Here is a 26,377-nt window from a genome sequence, read left to right as displayed (position 1 = left end):
TAACACACAGTCACAAAACCAGACGAGAAGCCTGCATAAATACTTGAGCCTGAGCACTGCTCTGGGCTGCCAGGGTGTCATGCACGTCAGGGTGCCCTAGCCAGCTGCCAGCTGGGTTGGCTTGGTCTCCAAGAGCAGGGATCTCCCAGTGTGGGATTGCTCTGCAGATATTCGCGTTGGCGCTGTTGCATGAATAGCCCCCTCTTTTCATCACGGATTTTGCACATTTCTTCTCCCTGTCTGCGATGACATGGCACTTCTCTGGCAGCTACTCACTTCTTAGCTGAAAAGCTCAGTATTCTGGAAAGTATTTAATGTGTGTTAACCTCTCTTAATGTGATTCAGCAACTACAAATCAGAAGCGCCTGCCTCCCCTGGCTGGCCAGATATCACAGCCGGTGCCTCACACAGGCTAGATGGACAGTGCGAGGCATCGTACTCGCTTTGGGTGGCAAATGCTGATGATTGGTACTTTTATTTTTAACCAGAAATCATTCCTTTTTAAAGGCTTCGTGCAATCCAGGGACTTTTAATCGGCTGTGAAGGTCTAGGTGGACCTATATGGACATGGAGACTTGCACAGGTGCAGTTTATCTAAGAAGGAATTGGTGCAAAAAGGCCTTAACGCACACCAACCACTGGGCAGTGGAGAGAGCCCCTGGGAGCACCCCGGGCTGCTGGCTCCAGCACGGAGAACCAGGGCCATGGCCCCGTCCCAAAATAAATGTCACAATTTCTCCCCAGTGTTTCTCTGCCAAACATCATGGTGCTTAACACGCGTGAGGTGCTGGTGAGCCGGGGTGCTATGGGCCACCCCAGGGTACCTGGCAAGGAGGAGGAGGAGGAGGAGGAAAACGAAGAGGAAGAGAGCGGAAAAAACCCACCCCGAACCCAACTTCGGCGGGCCAAACCCCGCCACCGGGGTGCAAGTTTCCACCAACTCCCCCTGCCTGCGGGGCTCTGCCGCCCCCCCGCGCTGAGCGGGCGCTGCGCGGACGCGGGCGCTGCGTGCGCGGGGCGGGCGCCGCCTCGGCCGCGCTCCCGGCGGCGGGCGGGAGGGAGGAGGCGCGGGGGAGCGGGGCGGGAGCGGAGCGCGGGGGCGGCGGCGGCCGAGCCGAGCCCAGCCGAGCCCAGCCGCGCCGCGCCGCTCGCACACGAGCGGTGACACCGTGTGCTTTCTTTTGGGGGCAGGGTGCTCGCTTTTTTCCTAGGGGGAAGCGGGAGGAAGGTGGCCGTGGGGGTCCGTCCCCTCCCGCGCGTGTGCGGAGAGGGGCCGGCGGCGGCGCCGGGGGTGCTCCGCGCCCTCGCCCTGCCCGCGGTGCAGTTACGATGCGCCCCGGACGCCGTGTGGTTGCAGCGCGGCGGCGCTGACATCGCTCACCATGGACAGCTTCGACTTAGCTCTCCTTCAGGAGTGGGACCTGGACTCTCTATGGTGAGTGGTGCCTCTGCTTCCCCCAGGCGCGGGGACACAGGGGCTGCGGGGGATGTGCGATAACTGGGGGATGTGCAATAATTTGGAGTGGGTGTGCACTTACCTGGAGAGGTGCAGTAAATTTGGGGTGCAGTAATAGTGGGCGTGCAATAAGGGGGGTGCATTGGCTCGAAGGTGCAATAACTGGGGCAGCGGGTGCATTAGCAGAGGGTGCAGCCCAAAGAGGTGTCTCCTCTGCCACTTGCTCTCCCAGCATTGCTGGCTCGGCAGGGGCAGAGGGACGGGTGCCCCCCTCCCCTGACTGCCAGGGTGGATCCGGGAGGTGAGTGTGGTGTTTGACTGGAGGAGTCACCTGCACTCATCCCTCCGCCCCCCCCCCCCCCCCCGCTCTCACTCCCCCAATGGTCTTGTACCCTTGTGTTCACCCACCTCTGGTACCTCGGGTTGGACTCCCGTAGCTCATCCCCCATCCTTCCTGTACGCCCCTTTCACCTCCTACCCCCACCTTCGCTCCGCAACTCCCTCCTGGGCCGTCTTTATTGCGCCCCCCCCCGCCCCCCCGTTGCATGCCCTTGAGCTCCCCCTGCGCACCCCCGTCCCCGCCCGCCCCGGCGGCGGGTGCGGGGCTGCCAGGGAGGAGGGGAAACAATTTCTAGAAATGTCATTAGCGGCTGGAGGTGGGAAGCGCTGCCCTCCCCCCTGCACCACCCTCCCCAGGCTGCTGCCTCTGCCAAGTCCCGGAGTTTGCTGCGGGAGTCACGCTGCCCCCGGGCGGCCGCCGCTCCCCGCCGCCGGCCCGGGGCGGCGGGCCCCCGCCGGTCCCACTGGGGTCCGCAGGGTGGGGAGGATGCGCTCCGCTCCCCGCCAGAACCCCCCGGTGTGCGGGGAAGCGCCCCCGGGCCGCGGGGGGGATGCCGCGGAGCCCGGCGCGCAGCCCCGGGCCCGCCGTGCCCGCCTTCCCCAGCGGGGCGCCGGGCGGGGTGCGCTCCAGCGCGGGTGCGCTCCGCCCGCCGGGTCGCGAGTGCGGGGAGCTGAGGTTACTTTTGCCTGGCATCAGTTACCGGTGTGCGTTTTGTTTTAAACCGTGTTAGGTGATCTATGGCTTCTGTCAGTAGGGCGCGCGTTCGACAGCGCCGGCTTATCTCCTCGGTGGCAGGTGTAGCAAAATAAGCTGGACCAGCGAGTCCCGTTAGTTGAGCCGCTTCTCACAAAAGACCTCAAGATGATGAGAACAGCTTGCGCTGCATAATGTGGGTGCTTATAAATGCATACACTGATAACATCGAGCCCAATAAAACTTTTACATTGCTGTGGGAACTTTAAAGAGCACATATAATACAAAATTAGTTATTACCCCATAAAAGTTTTTAATTATAGTGTTTCTGCCTGTGACACAAGTTAAGGCTATGCCCTCGTTTCAATTATAAATACCAATATTCAGTTTATATCCAAACCATAACATTTATCTCTGCCCTGATTTTAAGTTTACAGTCCATATGCACGGTTTTACAATTAAATTACATGTTTTTTCTATTAAACAAGAGTGGGAGAAATAATACTTTTACCCATTTAAATGCTTTTCCCTTTCTCCTTGAATGAAGACAAACTTTGGGCGAATTTTCTTTTTCAGCAAAAGTGGGCTGTCCATTGCTCTGTTCTCCGAGCTGGCTATTTGAGGTAATAATGATTGAAAAAACTAACATTGTAACTCTCGGACATTAGGGATCTAGGCTGTGTCTGGCCATTGCTTCTTCTCATAACCTTTTTAGCACGCTTTTGGCTGTTGTGGAGCCACTTTCAAGTGACTGTGGTTGCTGTAAAACTCTTGTACAGGTTGAAAAAAACATCAACTGTTTTCCAGCTGAACTACCTGCTTAAAAATATCTGCGTTCGCCTTATGTGCAATCTTGTGGTTTCATAGCTCTTGTTACTTGTTTTCCTCTACAGCTGTTGCAGTTTAGGTGAGTTCATCAGAAGGGCTCCAAAAAGCACATTAAAACCCATTGCATAGTGGCAGGCCTGCATTCGTTGCTAAACTTTCCCCCGTGTAGGGGTTGAACCCCACAAATGCCCAGAGCAGTGCCTAGTGAGGGGAGCAAGAGGGTTGCAGGTGTTTGCTGTTGTGCCCAGGTCCTTTTGGGGCACTAAGTTTTGCTGAGAAGCTTTAGCTTCGAGTATCAGATCATGGGCTGAAAGTTTACAATGAAGCAGCTGTTTGACAAGTGGTTCAGAATAGTCAGTTTTGAAAAGTCGTGCAAGCAGTAATAAATAAAAACTTACTTTGGCGTAGTGAAAGCTTCCAAAGTCTGTTGTGAAGGTCAGCAGTGCCTTGGGGCCCTGGGTCAGTCTCCCATTTGCAGGCAGGGTGTCTGTTGCTTGCTGCCCTCCTGCCGTCCTGCCTGCTCACCAAGGGGCAAGTTATGGATGTTCTCAAGAAACCTGGCGTGAACTCTGTACTAAACTGACAAAAACAAAGCTGGTATGGTAATGTTCAGCTATGAAGACTTATGAGAATGCCTTCAAAGTTGTGCAGTTGTTGCCAAAAAGGGAAATAAAATACACCACATAGATAGGAAGTACTTCATGTCAAAGAGCAACACTTAAAGAGACTTAATTTTCTCTGCAGCAAGAATGAATGTTGTCCTTTATTCTTTTGAATGTAGCCATAATGGCAATTTGCGCACTTAATTTATGACTGAAAATCCACTTTTTGAAGTATTTGGTGAACATTTTGCTTAGAAGTGCAGTAATTAAATATTAATGTGCTGTTCTAAAGTGCTTTTTTTTTTTTTAGTTTGAGAAGTTCTTGGAAAATCAAAAGGGTTTTCCAAATGAACAGAGGCATGCTAATCAATTCTCATCGATTGTTACTATTACACTATTAATGAATTTTCTTTCCAATTAATATATGCCATGTCTTTTGCTTTGCTGTAATATAGAAAATGTAATGATACATCATGTAGTGACTATAAGACAGTGTTTAGCTAGTAAACTGCAATGGTAGAATATTGTAAGCTGTTTTCTACTAAACAGTAGTTTTTCCAGGTTGTATAGATGCCAATAACACTTCTGCTTCCCAGAAAACTACTATAATTCAAATAGTGAAAGCTGAGCACAAACTCAAAATAGGAATTTTAAGAAAACATACCGATCTGTGGCATAAACAAAACTTGTGCCCATTTGGTAAGCTTTTTCTGGAACATTTTAGTGTGATCAGCCCAGCTTAACTCAAGGTGCTGTTACTGCTGACTAATAGAGTTATCCTGGGCACAGGGCACTAACGACTTCAAACCACAGCCCGTCTCCTGTTTTTCTTTCTCCATGCATTTATTTGTGTGCTACATGTGTAGTTTTACTTGTCCAGACTCAAGGTTGTGGATTCTCTGGTGCGTTACAGGTTTACATTTGTTTACACTGGACAAAAAGAGATGGAAAATCTCAGTTGGAGGTGTTTTATATACCTGCTGTACATCAGTAAACATACTATATATGATGGAAAGCAGCAAATGAACAGACCAAAGGACCTAATCAGTGTGCCCGGACTAGTTCTGCATTACAGCCATTTGTGTTGTTATTTTCTTTATTTCACAAATCAAGATCAAAATTCAGTCAGGTCCTTAACTCTGTTCTTAGGTTTAGGCACAGCAATAGCCCCAGTGAAGACCAGCTAGTAAAGGCTCTCCTCACGTGCTGATGTAAGATACATGCGTAGGCAGAGTTGTTCCCCATTCATTGAAAGCAATTAGCAGATTTATTAAAGCACTTACTGAGTTGTACCAAACAAGAAAATAATTTTGAATGTAAGATGTTTGTTAGCCACAAACAAAACAGTGTTTGTTTAGGTAAAAGAAGCCAAGTATGTAATTGGTTTATTTGGTAGTTATCTGATACTTCTGTGCGTTTTGAGTTAACATAATTTTTGTAGGGGTTGGATAGTCCTGTAAAAAATGTATAGCTGTTTAGCTTCCAAGCTGAGATCAATATCAAATGCCACAGTATAAGATGGCCCAGTGTGTTTTACAGACCGTGTATTGAATTATTAGTTCATTTGCTATCTTTGGGTCTGTTCCTGCTCCATTTGAAGTCAATGAGAGTTTTGTTTGGAAGTTGCTATTAACAAAAAGTGGTCAGACATCCAGCAGTCTTATAAATGAACCTTTTGTAACTTCTTGATTCCAGGTTGCCTGGCTTTTAGTCACTACATTTTATATTTGTGTAAGGCAAGATATTTTTTCTTATGTTGCATGGTGTTTACTGGAGACAGTTTTAAAAAGCTAATTCTACACATGCTTCTTCAGTCAAAGTAGAAGATCATGATGTTTATTTTCAGATAACAGTAAGCTACTTTGGGGTGAGAGGGGTCACTCCAGCCATTTTCTCAGTATGGTAACAGGCTGGACCAGCTTGGCCTTTTCATTGAAAATGCTAAGCAATAATACCTCCTTCTCACAAAAAGAAAAATCAAGTTAGTGCCTTCTTTTATCTCACGTCTCCTTTACAACTCTACTCTGGCCTGTGTCTTGGACTTTGCCCCTTATTTCTTTCTTTTTTCGCTCTTGCTTCTTTTCAACCAGTAATGCTTGAAATCATCTTCATCTCTTTATTTCTCTCTCTGTAGTGTTTCCTATTCTCCCTTCCTCCCAGTGTCAACTCACAGTTACCACCTATCCCTCACTGAGCTCCCCTCTAAAAATTTGCTCTTTCTGTGATGATTATAAGTTGTGAGCAAACAACAGACAAGTAATAACTATAGACTGTTCCCTTCTCCTGCTTTCACAGCATGTTCTCTCTTACTGATGCTTGTTTTTTAGGCTGGGAGCCCTTTGGGTCAGGAACTGCTTTTATTGTTTGGGCTTTTTTTTCTTACAGCACTGAACAAATTATATGCACTAAAACATTATAAATAATAAGAGGAGGAAGCTTTTCATGGTCATAATACTTTATAAACATCAGCTGAATAATAATATTTTAAAAACACGTCTGTTGTGCCGTGTGAGTGCTCATTTGCTGGATGTAATATACCACATCCTCCTCATTTGAGTCTCCTCTGAGTCCAGAGGCTTTGCCAGTTTACATCAGATGAGAATCTGGACTATCATCTCTAATTCACTGTACTTAGTAGTTGTTTGTTTGTTTGTTTGTTTTTTTAAAGAATAGTTAGTTTTTTAAACTTCTGATTTGTTTTTGTCTAATAAGTAAAATTCTGTTATACCAGTAGGACAGTGGATGTGCTTTCATCTGTCTCCCTGAGTGTTTGAGTACCCATGCCCAACTGTGTGATGCAAGAGGTGAACAGCCCTTTGGGCTTTCATTCTGATGCTCAGACCTGTAGATTTGTGCTCCTCTGGGAATGTATTCATCAAAAGATGAGGCAAAACTCTTACTAGGTTGTAGTTGAATGGTTCAGAAGAGGGCATGAGATGTAGGCAGCATTTACCATTCTTTGTGAATATTTTGAGGAAAGTACTAGGTTTCTTAAAACTAGTGGATGAGAAATATGGGCCATTAAAAAAAGCATACCAAAAAATACTGGCTGTGGGAACATCTTGTCATCCATATATTAGCAATAATTTCATACTCGACTCCACGACACTGTCATTAAAGAAAGCAACTGTTTAATTACAGGGGTTTCTAATGTCATATAACAAATTAATCCATTTGCGTCATATTTATGACTAGGAAATGACAAAGCATGGATAAAAAGAGAGATACCTTACAGTCTGGTTATAACTTTTGTAACAGTAGGAGTAATAAAGTAAAATCTGTAGAAATGAAGAAAGACTGGTGTCACATACAGCTAGAAATCAGGGAGGTGAAGTTCTGTCCGAAGTGTTGTCTCATCTGACAGACTGATCAGGTTGTAACTGTGAAGTGGCCCCATCACAAAATGAGATTTCAAAAGGATGGTATTTTTTAGGAAACCCATGGAAACTTTCTTTGTATATGGGCTGGTTAGCTGTAAGGCTAATTCCAGGGGAAAACCACAAGTTCATTGTGAAAAACTGAAGTAGGAAAAGGGAAAGCTGTGACCAACCTTTCTTGGTTTTGAACAGAACTAGCTCTTTGTAAGCCCTGCCCTACTGGGGAGTAGGAATTTCCATCTTGGTGCTGCTGCTGGCGACTGGATTCGCTGTCTGACTGCTCCCAGAGAGCCCACTGGTCCCTGCTCTGGCCAAATCCACTGGGTTCACATCATTACCAGCAGGGCTACTCGTCTGTCTCTTAAGATCAGTATTAAGACACTGGTTGTACTTGCTGGTTCTGCCTAGGACCCCAGGAGAGCAAATAATGCATACTTGTAGTTGAATACTCAGGTAATAATCTACATAATTTCCAAATAATTTGTGGGTAACTACAAATTTTTACTTAGGAGAAAGAGTGAATGAACTGTAGTGACAGTTAAATGAACGTAATGACAATTATTAATATTCTGTGCTAAACGTTTTCTGAATCTTTTCAAAGGTACAAGTGCATAACTTGTGTTCCTCTCTTACAACTTGATATCTCAACTTTCCTAGTACCTTAAGCAAACAAAAAATAGTGTTGGTGACTTAAGACAACTGCATTTTATCCTCTTAGGAAGATGTAAACCTGAATGCATGTACCAAGGACCTGGATACAGATGTATCTTGGGAAATATGACAGTAGAAATGCCATTTAAACTTATCCTCAGAGACCCTTTATGTATTTCCTAAAAAATAAATTAGTTCCAATGCAGCAGTGGTGGTCTCAGCAGGCAGGAAACACTTAAAATTATGCAGAAGGGACCAGAAATCTTTGCTAAGAAGCTTTTTGTTGCTATGTTTTGTTTCTCAATAAAGATGATCCACAACTGTAAGTACTTAAAACTAAAAACAAGAGGGTTGTATCTGACAAAGCTGCACGACTTCTTAATGTAGCCCAGTCTTTCTGTGTGGTTTTTTCACATGTTTTGGACCAAAGAAAGAGTCCTTTGTGGCTCAGCCTGGTTTGACTACATGGCAGGAGTGTACAAATAGAGGATGAAGGTGGTGTCCTCTTACACTGAGTATGTTTTGATTGCTTTGAGCTGTGATTACTTCTTACTGCACATACCACTTTTGAAATCTGTTAGGGAGAAACTCATGGCTTTCCTAGCTCATGCATTACCATAATGGTGCAGTCTAGATGCCAGGTATTATGATGACCTATGGTGGTAAGAAAAATGCAAATATGACAGACAGATGGATGAGGAGGAAAGACATTGGTGAAGTATGTGTTTGCAGAGTTTGGATTCAAAAGCCACCCTGACAGTGGTCTCTCTCCAACTATACATCTCCCTGTTTCTATCCTTGCCTTCTTTGTCTTGGTCACTGTGAAGGTTTTGGGTGCATGGCTGCATGTTCTCATGCATGGGTGTTGGCAGATGTCCTAAACCTCCTCTGGGGGGATGCTAACATTTTTTCGGATGATGCTAAATGATGTCTACGCCCTAGTGATGTACCAAGAGAAAATTGATTCCTTCTGTCATTGACCACTTGTGATTGGCCAGAAGGGTTCATCTCTCAGGTCTGTCGATTTTAGGAGAGAATGATGCCACTTTAATGTTTTTGTGATCTTTTGCTTTAGAACAGCAAGTGTGGTAGATAGCTGAACCTTAGCCTAGAAAAAAATTAACAGACTGAGTTGACAGAGACTCTGGAGAAGATAATTACATTGATATGCATCCAATAGAAGACACATTTTTATATTTTTTTGTTTCTGTCATAGGGAGGGAACTTGTCATGTCATCAACTGTTTTTAAAGGACAAAGTAACAATAAAAGCTAAGCATGCACTTCTTCATTTGTGTTTGGCAAAGAGAGTGTAACATTTTCTCCAGGATGATGACCTTGAATTAACTAAATGTCTCCAGTTTAAAGAGTAAATTAATGTCACAATGTGCTTTATTTGTGGTTAGGCCTGAAGACTGTTAGGAATTTCTTAATACAAAAGGTGTTTGTGTGCTAGTCCATTTACCCAGACTCCCTGCAAGAAAACCACCATGATCCCAACTGCTCTGAATTTTGTCACCACATTGCCTTGCATGTTTGTGTACACCAGCGTGTTTGCAGCTTGTGGAGCTCTGCCTTTCAGAGTGTATCACAGAATCACAAAATGGCTTGCATTGGGAGGGACCTTAAAGATTACTTAGTGCCAGCCCCCTGCCTTGGACAGGGACACCTTCCACTAGACCAGGTTGCTCAGAGCCCCCTCCAACCTGGCCTTGAACACTGCCAGGACAGGGCATCCACAGCTTCTCTGGGCAACCTTTTCCAGTGTCTCAGTACCCTCACAATAAAGAATTTCTTCCTAATATCTAATCTAAACCCACCTACTTTCAGTTTGAAGCCATTCCTCCTTGTCCTATCACTACATGCCCTTGTAATAAGACTCTCCCCAGCTTTCCTGTTAGTCCCCGTTAGGTCTTGGAAGGTGCTCAGAAGTCTCCCCTGAAACAACTTCTTTCCTTTTTCTAAGGAGTGAATCCCATTCAAAATCCAGTCACACTCAACATAAAAGGGGCAAGGATTTTGGTTTGATTTGGTCGGCTTTTTTGGAAACTGCCACTGGCTACGAAAATCTGTTCAAAACCCATAGCACTGGTAGCAAAAATCTGTGTATTACCAGTATACGTGGTAATGTATACCTGTTAGTGTATCCCTGGCCATTCAGTAGAGATGATTCTGCAATGTCTGAAGTGAAATGGTGTTGAGATAACCCAAACAGAGGAAAGCACAGATAAATGCTTTTGCTGTTGGAGCTGAACTGACTTTTGTAGATCCAAGCAAACTATCTCTTTATGACACTCTTCAAACCTTCACACTTCACAAGAACTTGCCAACTTGGGTGCATGGCTGCATGAACATGATTACATAGCAAGTGGTATAAATGCAACCTTTTTTTTTTTGTTGTTCTTAGAAGTATATAAGTAGCAGTATCTTGAACTAATTACAGCTGATGTAAAGCACATTTAAGGAAACGCATTAGCAAAGAATTAGAACTAGAGCAGATTAGCTATTCTTTAATGGCCTTGACTGTAGATCTTTTGATGCCTTGGTAGCTTTTCTAACACTCCTTGCTCATCTGTCTTTACCAAATGACTGAGAAGCTTCTTTCAAGTCACAGTCTGGTTGTAATGTGAAAAATTCGCTGTTTTCTGCTGAAAAAATTACTACCTGGAAAAGTAAATTCTGTGGAGTTCTGTACTGTATTTGTTGTTGCGATTTAAAGCATTTTGGTGCTCAATGTGTCTGTATAATAGAATGAGCAATCCCTAATATGCTTCCTTGGAGTTATTAATTATTTACTTTCTTGAAATACAGATCATAGACAATTTTACATGACTTCCCTTTGTACAGACTTTCTTGTCTCTCTCTTTATTTTTGTATGCTTTGCAAATGCGTATAAATTCATTTTCACTGAAAGGGGAAATAAGTAATTTAGATGATTGCAGCTGCTTCATAATTAATTAATTTCAATTTAAAATAATCAAGTAGTGCCCATCTATTGTTCTGTGTGCTTTTCTGAGGCATTAAGATTCACAATATCAAAATAAGTTCCAGATGGAAGTGCATACTTTATAATCAGAGAAAAAATATCTGGTTTTGTCAAAAACCTGTAGAGTCCTGCCCTGATCAAAACAGAAAGTGTTATGCTTAAGCATATTTTTCAAGTTTTAAGCCATTGCTGCTTTAGGAATCACTTAAAAGTTCCAATTTGAAAAGTTTTATAGGGTAATAACTTATAAACAGAACTACAGAGTAAGAGAAACAGTGATGTATGAGTATATATTAGTTTCCTCAAATACTCCTGGCATCTGTTAAAATGTAACACGTAGCAAGGCTTAGCACGTTTTCCCCTTTTTGGCACTCTTCTGTGATAAAGGGAAATATTTGCAATGATAAATCATCTCTTTGCTAATAATCAATAAATAACACAGTCTCCTGATAAAAAATTCATGGTAAAATGAAATAAAAAATTTTGAGCAGAAGGAAAAACAGTTGAAATGGTGCACTGAGAAAGTCAGTATGTTCTTACACTTTAATAAATCCTAGGGTTAATGGAAGAACTTTTAATGTGGCAGTTTGCTATAAGAATAAAAAATCTTTTTTGAACATGAAAGACTCTTATGTAAGAGGTTTACATTATGTAAATGTTAGTGTTATTGGCAATAGCCCATTATAAAGGAAAACTTTATATTCAGAAAAGCATTTGCAAATAATGGGATAGATACAGCAATCTCTAGTCCTCACTTGGACAACTTTCTCTTTGAAGTCAATGGAAGTTTTGCCTGAATAAGGTGGAAGGAATTAGCCCATTCATTATTATCTGAATTACATCAAGAGCTGACTGCTAAACAATAAAATCATGATTCATAACATAACGGCTTCACTTAATTCTTTTGTAGTCTTAATATATCTCATTATATGGTACTTCTGTTCTTTCCTCTCTGTGCAGTATTCAAATTAAGAACAACCACCTTTACATAACTGATGGTTTGACATGTTTTGCTGCCTTAGCAAGATCAAAGGGTTTTATATACACTTTTTGGATAGATATCAAGAATGGGGTGATCAATCTCTTCAGTAACCATTAAGCACAGTGTAAATATCTCAAGGTACCCAATTAGACACAAGTGGTTTGCCAGATGCTGAGAGCATCACCAGTTGTCAGGAGATCCCCAAATCTTTGGGACAGTCCAGAATTTATTAGGGATTAGTGGTGGTTCGAGTTGTCACTCCACTGATTTGTGGTCATTCAGCTGTGCCCTGTCACAAGCAGCCTGCATGATATGTGGAGATAAGGTTCAAGTGAAAGCTACTTCGTCTTGCCCCCCAGGCACATTTGGGTGGGAAGGAGGCAGGGATGGATAGACACTGGTGTTTGGGTTCCTCTCTTGTGAGCAGAGAGGAATGTGATTTAGAATAAGTGAAATAGAAAAATTAGAAGGGCATAAGAGAAGCAGACTGAAGAGAACAGCCCAAGAAAAGAGAACCCCAAAAGGCTTTATTACAAAGCTGGAGTTAACCTGTTAACCCCTCGCCAGGAAGCCATCTGCCGCCTTCAGGGTTTAAGAATTCTTTTTATCTAGAGATGTAATTGACACAAGATGTGTAGCAGCTGCAAGATGTCAGGTTTGTCAAAGTAACTAGAAAAATGAGTTCTATGACACACAGCAAAATAACGTATAGCTAAAAAAAGAAAAGGAATAAATTATCATAAGGGTTAAAAAGAGGAAGAAAAATAGTCAAATAATGAAAGTTGCAATTAATTTTGGAGCACTGATGATTTGAAACTAAAGTACAATGAAGGTTTCCAAGAAGAGTCAACATCCTAACTATTTACCCTAGTAGAAATAATAGTGAAACTCCTCATGTTCCCGTCATAACCATACTTCTCTGAGGGGCTGGAGTGGCTCCTGCTCTGCACTGACTCCATAGTAGGGTGGGTGCTGTATTATTTTACCCTTCTGCCTGTAGTTGTTGTTATTCAGGTGCATTACCATTGCACTTTGCATCCGCATAGGGACCCAGATTTGCTGTAATAAGAGCTGTTGAGACTTGGGACAAACAGCCAGTTGCAGTACCAAAAACTTTGTAAACAAAGTGAAAAACAGAGGAAAATTATGGATAAAGGCAAAACTGGTCAGAAAGGAAAGACTGGAGTATTTTAATAATCCGAATAAAGAGCAGTTGCAGCAGACCACCAGCCTGACAGTGCTGCCAAATCCATGAGTGTGAGCATGATAGGAAAACAGAGAACTTTCTTTTTAAGAACCTCAGAAAGAACAATGAAGTGATTTTGGGCATGTTTATGAGGACTCCTCCCAAGCATGAGTGACAGCACAGGAATATCCTGAAGGGATTAGTTGGAAACTTGGAGAGCCTTAACGGGTCAAGAGAAGACTAGAGTACTTTATTGTAATAGCTTTTGGTAATGACTTTTCATGATGATGGCGATAGCCACAAAGGGCATTCATGGTGAGGAAAGTGGGAACCAGTGAAGAAAAGGGGCTCATAGTCAAAGCACCCTGCCTGGGAAATGCTGTTTGCTGTGGCATCTCACCTGGAGCTGGCTCTCATCTGTGAAATCCAGTTGTGCAAGCTAAGGCATTTATAGCAGCAGAAAAATGCCCTTGCCCAAAGAAGTCAGTAGATGGGTCTCAGTAACCCATTATAGTTTAGAGCTCCCATAATCCCAATGTGTTAAAGGTCTTTTACTGAAATGCTGGTAACTGTTGGGTATTCTGTAATGCACTCCAACACCTCATCAGACTACACGTGGCACCAATAGGAACTAATTAAATATACCTATTATAGTACTGCTATGGAGTACTGCTACAGTACTGCTGCTTTGGATCAGAGTGAGTCTTGGAACACCGACTTGGATGCCAGTCAGATACACCCAATTCCCACTTTCAGGAATTACTTGGAAATGTGCCTCTTACTGAAAGCCTCAAGAAAATGGAATTCTTGATTTTTTGAGCAAATATGTAATTCAAGTGTTCTCCTTTGCTCAACTCACATTCACATGCCAAAACAACAAATAAAATTTCAGAGTTGCTTGTATTGTAATTTGGTTGGCAGAAGAAAAGTCATCTATTAAAGCTGAAGTCATCATAACTCATTAGGTGCTAATGTATCTGCTGTGTGGTAGAGAAGCAGGCCAGTTCTGTTGAAACGCTGCTGGTTCGCCCTCATCCGCTCACAGTCGTCTCTGGAGGATTGGGAAGTATAAACAAGTTTTCTAACAATACGCGCTAAGAGTACGCTAAAGTAGCTGCACTGACTTTATCCCAGCAGTCTGTCTGCAGGCGAGTACGGAACCAAAGCGAATGCAGAAGTTTGAGAATGGTTCCTGTATTTCCTCCTAGGAAGTCTCAGGAGAAAAGGTGATTGTGTGTGCTCACAGATGTCCTGGGTACGTGCAGTAAATCCAACACTTTCTGAACATGCTGCTGGCCTTGCTGCACCTGGTAATAAACCCTGGCAATAAATCAGGTGATCTGCACATGCATAATAAATCCGATGCACCTGAATGCCGGCATGCAGGATGGACATGCTGTGCACAAACTGGCTGTTTTCCAGGTCTTCTGGATGTCAGCTTTCCACTGTGACTGGCTTGCCTGGGAGTTCTGGCAAAACTGCTGACATTCTCTTTTTTATATCAGTGTTTCCAGGGCACATCCAGGGGGAGGGGGATGTATGGGGGGTACTGAAGCTTGAGCATAATTTTTCAGTGTGCCTGTACTCTTTCAAGCTATGATACAACCCTGAAAATATAAGCAATCCTAGACCTGTAAAGGTACTCTTTCTGTCACCATAGGTATTTTTTGAAAATAATGCCCCAATTTCTTACAAGTTCAGATCTGTTCTCCAGTTTCTTTACATTAAGATTTTGTGTGTTATCAAGTGAATGTTCTTAAAGCATCAGCATCCTGAGTACCCTCTCAGTATTTTTGTCAGTAGTTTTTTTATCTCATTTACTTTTGTAGGAGAGCTTTAGTTTAACAGCTGTCAGGACCTTCCTGAGGGCCATGGAGGCTGGAGTATCTCAAGCAGGGAGAGACTGGAGCCTGCAGTCGTACACTATGGTTATGTATTGTTCTGCCACCTTGGAGGATGTTCAAAAGCAGTGAACTTCAAGCAACAGATGGGTCAAGGGTTGCTTACTGCCCTGTAGGCCACCTGAGTTGGCACCAAATACCTTCACATGCTGGAAAATCATAGAATTATAGAATCATAGAATGGTTTGGGTGGGAAGTGACTTTAAAGATCATCTAGTTCCAATCCTCCTGCCAGGGCAGGGATGCCGTTCACAAGACTAGGTTGCTCAGGGCCTTGTCCGACCTGGCTTTCAATGCGTGCAGGGATGGGGCGTTCGCAGCTTCTCTGGTCAACCTGTCCGAGTGCTTCACTACCCTCTGGCTAAAGAATTTCTTCCTAGCATCTAATCTAAACCCACTGTCTTTCAGTTTAAAACCATTGCCCCTTGTCCTGTCTCTATCTGCCCATTTGAAAGGTCCCTCTTCCTGCTTTTTATAAGCCCCCTTTAGGTACTGGATGGTCTTGGTGAAGTCTCCCTGGAGCCTTCTCTTCTCCATGGTAAACAGCCCCAGCTCTCTCAACTTGTTGTCTTAGGAAAGGATCTCTGATAGTCTTTGTGGGTCTCCTTTAGGCCTTCTCTAAGAGGTTCATGTCTTTATGGTGTTGAGGACTCCAGAGCTGGATGCAGTATTCTGAGTGGGGTCTCATGACAGCAGAGTAGAGGTGGAGGATTACCTCCCCTGACCTGCTGGCCTCTTATCTTTTGATGCAGCCAAGGATGCCATTGATCTACTGGGCTGTGAGTGCACACTCCTGTCTCATGTTCAGCTTTTCATCCACCAGAACCCCCAAGTCCTCTGCAGGGCTGCTCTCAATGACTTCTTTTCCCTGTCCACTCATAATCTGGGATTTCCCTGACCCAGGTACAGCACCTTGCACTTGGATTTGTTGAACATCATGAGGTTCTCCTGGGCCCACTTCTCAAGCTTGTCCAGGTCCCTCTGCACGGCATCCTGTCCTTCTGTTGTGTCACCTGCACCGCTCAGCTTTGTGCCATCTGCAAACTTGCTGAGGGTGCACTCTATCCCACTGACGGTGTCTTTGATGAAGATATTGAAGAGCACCAGTCCCAAGGCAGAGCCTTGGGGGACACCACTCATCACCCATCTCCATCTGGACATAGAGACATGGACCACAACTCTGTCTGCATCCATCCAGCCAATTCCTTATCCACTGAACAGTCCACTGATCAAATCCACATCTCTCCGATAAGAAGGTAAGGATGTTATGTGGGACAGTACCAAAGGCTTTACAGAAGTCTAGATAGATGGACAGATAGAAGTCTAGATCAGATTGGACAGGCACGATTTGCCCTTAGTAAATAAGAGCAACTAGGTTTTACATTAGTAAGGTAAGAAAAGGTAGCCACATGCAACTTATTGAAATGCTTCCTTACCACTTGGTTATTGGAAACGCCAAGCATGTACACAAGGGTTTGATTTTATTTTGATCTGAGTGGTAGAAGTAACGAGCCCCATTGAGAAATGGCAGCAGAGAATTGTAACAGTGACCAGATTGTTGCATCCTTCATCCCCACTTCTGCATTCATTTGGGAAATGAGGGAAAGGACCTCAGTGCTATAAGAGTAGTTGACTGATTTTGTAAAAATAAAAACATCTTCTTCTTTACGTTCTCTAGTAAATGAGCCTTCTTTACCATCATGATATGGGCTGCGTAGAAATGAAGAAGGGGACTTTACTGGACTGTATGTCACTGCACTTGTGTTTAAATAAGGAGTATATTCAGGGCAAAGATGCTAACTTGATTTCAATAAACCAGAAAGCGTCTGAAATACTACTAGACCCTACTGAGTTACAGTATTTCGTCTCCTTTGGACTTTCTCGTGGTTGTTTTCTGTGCCAATTCAGGACACTGCCTTTAAGCTAATTAGCAATTCTAAGCAAACTTGGAGGGAATTTGTTTTTCTTCATCTGGGTGACATGCTTATCAAGTCAGCTACCCCCAGTCTGATACAGCAGGCTGCCAACAGACTTGTCACAGTTTATGAAGAGGGTTTGTGGTGGAGAGAGAAAGTATAATGAAAACCACATCCACCAATTAAACACCTACATTTCCCTTCAGACTCCAAACAATGGACGTCTTTCCTTTTGCAGAAGAGATTTCTCAAATCAAAGCAACTCATAGAAGAAATATAAATTAGGAAGGAAGCTCTGAGTAGATCTTTAATGAGTCTCTGGCACAATCACACAGTGAGGTGTGACACATTCATGGATATGATGTAATTGAAAAGATTTAGGTTTGCAAAGGTTTGCTCAGCAATCAAGCAAAAGTAATTCAACCAAATATGGGACATGTTCAGGTCAAGTTTTTGGTACCTATAATATCAGTCTTTTACTGATAGGAAAAGAGTACACCTGATGCTTTTCCTAGTCTGTGATACATAGTTTTAATGCCAGAAAAATAGCATCAGTTATATTTTTACTCAAGTGAACAGAAACGGACCTTCTTTTAATAATGACAAGACACAGAAGAGGATCTTTGAAAATAACTGTGGACTAGTTAAGCAGAGGATGAGGTAGGGCCTGGAATATGACACATTCAGCAGTATTGTAGATGGAGAGGTAGGAGCAGAAGCTTGGGGAGCTATTTTCTCTTAAGAAAATCTCTGGTTATAAAAAAATTCATTGCAAGAAGAGCAGAACAGATACTTCAGAGAAAGGGTGTAAAAATTAACACTCAATTATCATACAGTTGATATGGACCAGATGAATTGAAAGACATTGCAAAAGTATACTGGGTGATGATAAAAACAAATCACACTATTATTATTATTAACAGTGGGCTTGTATTTACCTGAGGTAATGCTGTGTGAGCTTGGCACCAGTTGCACTGATACTGCATCTGTTAGCTTGAGGCTCTCTGCCCTGCTGTGCTGTGTGCATGTGCCCAAAGCTTCCCAGAGGATGTGAGCCAGATGAACCCTTTTTTTGTGGGCATGGGCACCTTAAAGGCTTAGAAGGAGAGAGGTGAGCCAGGCTTATTTGTGAGACTGTTTCCTAAGCATGATAGAATGTCAGCAGATTGCTCATTGTACAGTACTTCATACAGTGATGCATCTAAACCTGCAGTCTGTAATCTAAGGTGTGTGATTACTGAGAAATTCAGTCAATTCAGGCAAGAGACATCGCTTATGGGGAGTACAGGCTAAGGGAGCACAGAAGAATCTTAGGTCTTCAGTGGAAATCAAAACTAGGCAGTTCTGGAAGGTCAAAGTACAGCAAGTAATCCACAAAGGGTGCTTGTTAGCAGGATGGAGACATACCTGGGTTGGAAGCTGAATGCAGGACTAACGTACTGGTGGCCTATGTATCAAAACCACTGAAAATCACTTTGATTTTATCTGTCATTTAATGTGCCTAGCAATTGCCATATCAGCCAGAAATTCCTCTGACTTATCTGGAGACTGGATTTTGATTTTGTTCACTGAACCAAGCAGTGCAAGTTTATGCCATGAGAGTAATTTAGCTAATGATGACCACCAAAGCAGATCCTTACTTGAGTTTTACCACTTTTAAGGAAGGTGCCACATAGTGGTTTATGTGCACAGTTTAGACAGAATTAACATAGCAAACCCCATGACCCAGAAACCCCACACGACCCAACTGAGCACCCAAGATGAAGTTTTCTGGCAGAAGCACATTTAGACTCAGCTCCAGCTTTGCTACCACACATGCCTAGAAGCAATTTGGGGATTATCAGACTCAGCCCTGTACGTTAGGGCCTGGAGAAGTCCAAGATATGCTATGGCCACACGCTGTCTGTGCTGCTTGCATGTCACATATTATGTATCTTTGGGACAAAACCACCCAGGGAAGTCAGGACTCCCTTTTTCCAGCTGAATGTTTCGATCACTTTATTCCTGGCCCCATGATCTCCATTCCCAGACCAGGCTCCAGGGAGTGTGGTGAAGGGCTTTGAAGGTCATCCAGGAGTAGACTTTGACGTAGTAAGTAGTGCGTGTTCCTTGAGACTGAATCTCTGGATGTGAGACTCATGCTAGAGAGATGCTTGGATCTGGGCTTCCCATTTTCTTATGCTGCTGCTTTAACCACTGGAATGTTAGCAAAACAGTGTGCTTAGCTGTGTCCTTTGGTTTTCTTTTCAAAGAGAGGTATGCCCCCCTTGTCTGACCTAAATGCCCAAGAGGGCACATAGGTGGCACTCATGCTGTGAGTTCTGCTTCTACTGTGAAGTCTAATCAGAGCAAAACCCGAAAGTTCTCTTTGACATTTTGCTTTGGCTGGCATAAGGTTTGCTTCCCAACATAGCCTCTGGGTTTCAAGAACTGGCTCTTTGATGCTGGCCTCCCCCCATTTTCCCTATGTGGAGCTTTGGCACCCAGTGCAGCACAGTGAGATCCATTTCAGGAGCTGGGTGCCAAACTCTGCACCCAGCTGTGCAGCTCATCCCTGTACCCAGATCTTTTAGAAGAAGGTTTAGATTTTAATGTCATTACATTTATAAAGTTTATTGTTATCCCACCAGATTAACTGAAGCCAGCTGCTTCTCTCTAGCAAGAGGTGGTAAATGTTATTTCAGAGGAGACAGGAACATTTGTCCTGTCTTTCAGTTTTTTCAGAGAAAGCATGTTTGCCTGGAAAATATATCCAGTTTTTTTGTTAATGCCAAGATGGTCTAAAAAGACAAAGATAATTCTCGTCTAATCTAATCTATTTAGAGTATTTCTGGAGAGCCCATTACTGGTGTCTGAGTGACAAATGAAGGTCTGGATTGTGCCTGCCAGGTATGTGCCTGGGGAAAAGGCATGTGCAGTACATAAGGGTAAAGGCATGTGTGTCCTCATGCTCTCATGCAGGATTTATCCTCTATCCAGCATTTTCTGGTGAGACGTATAGTAATTCCCACTTTCAGAAATCTGACAGCAGGTCAGATTTCTGAAAGAATATCAGTAACTGTGGCCTTGTCTATATGTGAGCAAGAAAAATACATGAGGATTTAAACTGAGTAGCCTGCTCTACAGTCTGCAGAATGCTGGCATTGATATGTGGAAAACTGCACACATACAAGCAGTTATTTAACTGAATTTGCTTGTAGAGATTTAAAATACAGCTAATGTAATGCCTGTACCAAATTCTGGGAATTTCTTCTAAGAGTGAGAAGTACTGCTATAGGGTAGAGCAGTCAAAATGAGCAGCTTCTATCCAAATCTTGAAGATAGCCTCTACCTGTAATTGGCAACTTTTCTCATACTCAACCTGGTGCACACACAAGCATGATGCACAGATTTCAGCATTAGCAGTAGCAGATAACTTCCTTCCAGGAGAAAATGGGACAAGTAAGTATTCTGTTCTGTTCCTGTCAGCAGGAACATTTCTATCTGTTCCTGCTGCAGTTGCTCACTCCTTAGGGCCACTGACACCAAACAACACCGAGCAAACAGTACGAGATTTCACACCTAAGGCTTCAGCTGTGCCTTTACTACACTTCTGGGCTGTCTTACAGAAGTCACTGGCTTGTCCAGCATTCTTCTTCCTGTCTCTGTCTTTTGCATGAGCTGCATTGACCACAGAGGACGAGGACCAAGTCTAGGACTAGCTTGTGCTGGTCAGGTATGGTCATAGGAGAAAGGATGACACGGTGTAGAGGAATGTGACAGTGGGAAATGAGGATTGCTTGAGGCCAGGCCACCACATGACTGGCTATGAGAGGCTGGCAACCTGCTCTCCTTAAGGGAGATGTTGACAGCTTCTCAGAGCAAATGAACTCAGCTCCTCTCCTGCTGTCCCTACCATGCAGAAATGGCATGGTTGCAGAAAGGGGTTTATTCAGGGGAATGAGAAAGAGAAAAGGCTCCCCACACCGTTCAGGATGCTGGCAAGCGTCACTCGTCTGACAACCAGAGAAATCGGGGGAGTTAAGGGGACTTCAGATTTCACACCTCATCTCTATTCCCTTCAGGCTTAAGACAGGGAAGAGAGGATGGCTGCCTGCAGAAGGTTGGTTGCTTCTCGTGTCCCTCAGCTATTTGGTTCCAGCAAAAATGAGGGTGATGGGAGCTCAGTGGAGGATCTTGCCCATTGCTGCTGTGTTGTAGTGGGGCCCTTGCCTCCCAGCCCCAGTATTCGGTCTTTTCTCATCAGTGAGAAGCAGGTAGGGAGCTGGGCAGCAGCAGAGCTTTGTGTTTTCAGAGGGCTTCTTAGTTGCAGCAATCTCTTTTTGATGGTTGTGTCTGGCCTCTCCAAGTGCAAAGAAAAATAGGGAATCTGGCTGTTAGCATCTATCCTCCCTAGACCCCAGCCTGCATTCAGGGATGCAGACTATTTCTGGAACTGGTTACAGTGCAACATGTATACATTAGCAAAATCAAGTCCTTATGCTGTTCAGGAAAATTTGGCTCTGAACTGAATAGCTAAAAAAGCTATCTGTCTGAGCTGCTTAGAATAATGCACAGCTTCTGCCAGCTGAAAAAAACCAATAGCATTTCTATGAACAGAAAGCTTTTGACAACAACCTTTGAATTACGAGTGGCAAGAACCATTCTCTTCATTTTTAACTTCTAACCCATGATGTATAGCATAGCCCTTGTTTGAGGATAAGAGGTTACTATTTTATTGACTTGGCTTTAAATTGCATTTCATTGTATTAAAGAGCATCTGTCTTTTTTTTTTTTGTACGGAGTGAGATATACTGTAATGTATGAAGTATTTGACTTTCATGTAGCTGTAAGGCTAAACTTTGGAAAACATTCAGCCTCAAAGCTAAGATGGTATTTAGTGAAAACATCCCAGAAAATTATGATTTTACAATTACCTTATTGGTAGTGTGATTTTAATGTAGTTTTGCTGATAGCTGCCTTTGTACTTAAGGATTGTAAATTAATTAGACATACTGCTTCATCTACTCAGGAGGCAGGAGAAGAGCTGAGCTAATAGCTATGGGAGTGCTGTACCAATTTGAGACTGAGGCTAAAATGACATGATAGAGGGAGAGGTTAGTCCTCTCCCAAGGTTGTCACTCCTGGTCACATTTTAATGTGAATTTATTGGACTGAAAGAGGTTAAAGAGGTAATTCTGAAAAGAAGAGAGAAATTTCTAACATAAAATGGAACTCATCAATAGTCCTGGTGTCTGTGGGGAGTTGTCAGATTCCATAATATTAACCATGTAATTAACAGAATATATAAAGTGATGTGCTTTCAAATAATTTATATTTCAGATGCCTTTCAATGTGCTAATAATACCTCTCTTTTTTTTCTCCAGTCTCTTGAAATCACTGCATTCCTTTTTTTTTTTTCTCATCTGTATAAAAACCCTTCGCATCTATCAGAGAGTTCTAACTAGTGCTTGTTCCCAAGGGTGACTTAATGGACAAAGTATAGATAAATCCACATGACAAATCCACTTTACAATATGCCACAGCTGGCATTCTCTGCTCAAGTTCAGCTCACAAATAAACTTGTAGGGGAACTGTATCGATGCAGAGTGCAGGGCAGTGCATATTGCCTCACTCTGCCCTGGAAATGACCTCTCATATGTGTGGTGGTGAGGCACCAAGTTTTGCATCTCTCTTTCAGATGAGTTGGGGTGTGAGGGGTCATTTGCAGAGTACTTTGCAAGAGGTTGTGTGCTTTTGTTGGTGTTTTTGTTGCTCTTCAAAACCTCCTTTTTCTGTTTTTAGTGATTGGGCTTTGAATACCAAAAGGATATTGACTGACAATTCCTAGAAGTCAGTAGTTATTATTATTATTATTATTATTGTTATTATTATTATCATTATTAATCTAGGTAGGAAAAGAAAAAGCTTCCCTGAGCAGTGGAATTACCAAAACTACACCATAGTTTTGTGTCTTGTAATGCAGGAGCCCCACTGCATAAACTCTTTGCCAGCGATGGCACCTTCCCTCGTGCTCCTCTCTGGTGACATAGGGAGGAAACAGGTCTGGGACAATTTCAGGGCTGTACTTGGGCTCAGCAGGGCTCAGTGTGCTGATGGACAACTGGCTGCCATCAGCTGGCATGGATAAGGACCAAGTTATTAGCACTGCATAAATTGCTGCTGATTTCAGTAGGACTTTTTGGAAACTTCTGTCAGATTTGGCTGAAATCAGTTAGCAGGTTCAAAATAACACAATGGAAGAGGGAGTATATGGCAGGGAGACACCACAGTCTTGATGCTTTGCTTTCCAAGGAAGCCTTGTTGACCATGCAGTACATGTCAATTTGTGAAACAAAGGTAGGTTTGGGAAAAAAAAAATCTTTCTTGTTTCAAAACCATATATAATTGTTAGATGGAGGAAAAAAGTGCAGATCAAATAACTGGAACAGAGCCCAAAGACTTACTTGCAGGAAATTTCCTTATGGAGTAATTGAGGTCTTTCAGGAAAGATGGTGTGGGAGGCAGCTGTCAGTGTCCCCATGCTGGACCTGGTGCAGCATCTTGAACCAGAAGAATCCTGATCTCTGGTGTTTACAGCTAAAATGATAGAAAACTACAGAAAGTAGAAGGGAAAAGGAGGGGGAAGCCTGGACCTCAGTCCGACCAGGCCACCTTTCCTAATGCATATTGAGCAGCACAGTGAGAGCCGAGCTGAAGTCTGTACCCTCAAACCCTGCATGTCTGAGTGTAACATGCTGGGCTTATAAGCTGTCTTGGGTGCTGGGTAGTCTAATGATTACCTTTTGCTGTGACTGAAAATGAAAATGCCTGGTCTAATTACAGGACATGGGCCTGAACACGGACCCATGTAAGGTCATAGGTCTGCATAGGGTAGCTGAGGGGGGTGTCAAGCTAGTTTTCCCTGGTATATATAAGCAACATATGGGAAAAATTCCATTTCCATGCTCACTTATACTAGAAACATTTTTCTTTTATGTCCATAATACTTATAATTGATCAACATAATGTAATGGCATTCTAGACATATTCTAGTGACTGTGTATGTTTCTATAAAATGTTGTCAAAAAGCATAAATTGTATACTAACATTTACAGCTTATCAGAAATTGAGCATTTTCTTCTCCTATGCCCTGGCCACACTGTTGTGAAAGTTCACTCATACAACCACTTCCAGCAACTGAACAATAAAACATTTGCAGTAACCCTGCAAGTTCATTTTATAGTAATTTAAAACTGCCTGTTACAACCAATAACTTTGGTGCTGGAAACCAGTACAGCAGTTATAAAGTCCTGGCATATAACTTGTTATGGAAAGCAGTGGTTTTATCACAGCCATGAACACGCAAGTGACCCAAGGCATAAAATTACTGCTCAAAAAAAAGAGACCTTATCTCCAGAAAATGCTCAGATATCTACTTATGACAATTACAACAATGATGATTTCACATCTGTTAGGCAGACAGTTTTAATCTGTAAAAGGTTAAGTATTTGACAGTTACTTGTTCTTACATACAGATTAGCTGCTTGAAGGTTTAACCTTTAGATGTACTTAAGCAACTACTCTTTAAAATTTATTGTGTAAAACCACCCAAATAAAAACTGTCTCATCACTTGTAACTCAGAAATACAGAATGTTCCTTAGGTTCAGGATATTTTCACCTTCCTTCTTAACAAATTGCTTAGCTGGCTTTGCTTCTTCCTTTGTGCCTGAAAATATTTACATCCAATGCTGCTTTAATTTGAACAGGCACTGCTTCACAATTAAAGGATAAAAGAAGGATTCTGTGATTAAATGCGTGGAATCAGTTATTTTGACTGAGTAAAGAAGGCTGCTGAAGAACATGATTATTTCTTCACATTGAATTGTCCTGAAAAGCTGGGTAGGGGGAGAGGGAAGGAGGGAATGAATCTTCATGTGGCCTTTGCACTTACCTGGGAGTGGAGACAAGGGAATTATTTATGTAGTAGCAGACAGATCTCCAGATTTCTGTAGGCTTTTATTGATATTTCCTAAGCATCATAAAACATGGGATGTTTTAAACCTCTCACAGGGAGATGAATTAAATTTAAAATTATCATATGGAACTCAGATTTTCTTTTTCTTTTTGTTTACACAGCTACAGTGAGTCAGTGGGAGGGGTTTTCTCATTCACAGTAACAGAGCTGCCCAGTTCTCATTTTTCCTTGAATAGGTGTATCAGACTATCTGTCTTCCTTTCATGTTTCTCACAGTGATAAACTTCTTGTTTTCCTCGGAATTTGGGTCCCCATAAGTGATCCAGATGGCCTTGATGGCATTGCAGGGGTAGTTTTCATGGAAAAGAACCACCTTTCTAAACAAGGTTTGCGGCAGTGGGCATAAGTATATCATCATTCTTGTATCAGTCACATAAACACTCTCTATCTGTGACTTGGGGGGTATGGAAGGAGGTGACTGAGCTTCCTTCCCTGCTGGGAGTTCTTGACTTTCCATTTATTCCTGGCTGATGTGCTGTGCCCAGGGTGCTGGGCTGGCAGGTCACCTCCAGGGCGGGTGTGTGCCGAGGCTGCGCTCGCCGCAGGGAGGGCAGTCCCGGTGTGTTGGGTGAGCGTTCCATATGGGCAGCGGCTGTGGTGGGCATGCCGCTCATGGAGTGGAAGGAAGCCCCAGCACACACACTGGGCAGCAGATGTGTTGCTCTACAGACCTGCTACTCTCCTCTCCTGCCACCTACACGCTCCTGTAGACTTTGTTTTGGTCATCAGCACTTGTGGAGACTGGCCCTTGCCTGTGCAAAGCCATCATAATGATACGCACTGGAGGAACTGGAGGAAGCTCTTTTTTTTTATGCTTGCAGTGGCATTAACCATTGTGTTTTTATGCCCCACTTACCTTGCATCATTGTAAATGGGACTGCAGTAGCTCTGCCAGCCCTGTAATACTGTAGACCATTTCAAACCCATTAAAGACTAATGGATATCTAGTGACAGAAAGTGTGCTGTGTGCCAATTAGAATATTTAAACTGTGCAATAAAAAGGAGTTAATAAAATCACCTTAGAAGTTGAAAATATGATCGAAGGTAATGTGCTGTTTTTTCTTCAGGTGTTTGAACAATAAGATTGTTTTTAAAAGAAAATTGATCTGTCATTTTTTAAAGGCCAAGGAACACACAGAAATATGTCTTCTTCCCCTATTTTCTCCATATATTTTAATGTATATTTAGTAACCCAGAGTTTTTTCCCCTTCACATTATAATGAACTCTTTCCAAACTGATAGCTGGTAGATTCATTTGCTTAACCATAGGTTTCATTCCATATATAGAGCAAGAACTTCACTGAAGATACAAAATGCCAGTGGCATGAATATTTAATAATTGCACTTTTAAAGTTTTTTCATCCTTCTTTCTCTCTCTGGAATTGCCAAGCCCATCTGTCTGGCCTCTAAGCCTGTTTACAGGTATCTAAATTTAAAAATAA

General features: G+C 43.0%; 1 protein-coding gene across 1 annotated transcript in view; it reads left to right on the top strand.

Moving 5' to 3' along the window:
- Positions 1-1,382: 1,382 nt before the first annotated feature.
- AFF3 (ALF transcription elongation factor 3) overlaps positions 1,383-26,377 on the top strand; it is a gene marked incomplete at both ends in the record, with an annotated part of 311,611 nt that continues 286,616 nt past the window's right edge. Inside the window, one exon of the mRNA XM_082278052.1 lies at positions 1,383-1,435. Coding sequence (XP_082134178.1) covers positions 1,383-1,435 — 53 coding nt within the window. The remainder of the gene's footprint in view (positions 1,436-26,377) is intronic.

The sequence above is a fragment of the Coloeus monedula genome (genome assembly GCF_965178545.1).
Source record: "Coloeus monedula genome assembly, chromosome: 3".
NCBI classification, from domain to species: domain Eukaryota; kingdom Metazoa; phylum Chordata; class Aves; order Passeriformes; family Corvidae; genus Coloeus; species Coloeus monedula.
Note: the sequence above shows the minus strand (reverse complement) of the source record. Positions and strands in the feature narration are given on the sequence as shown.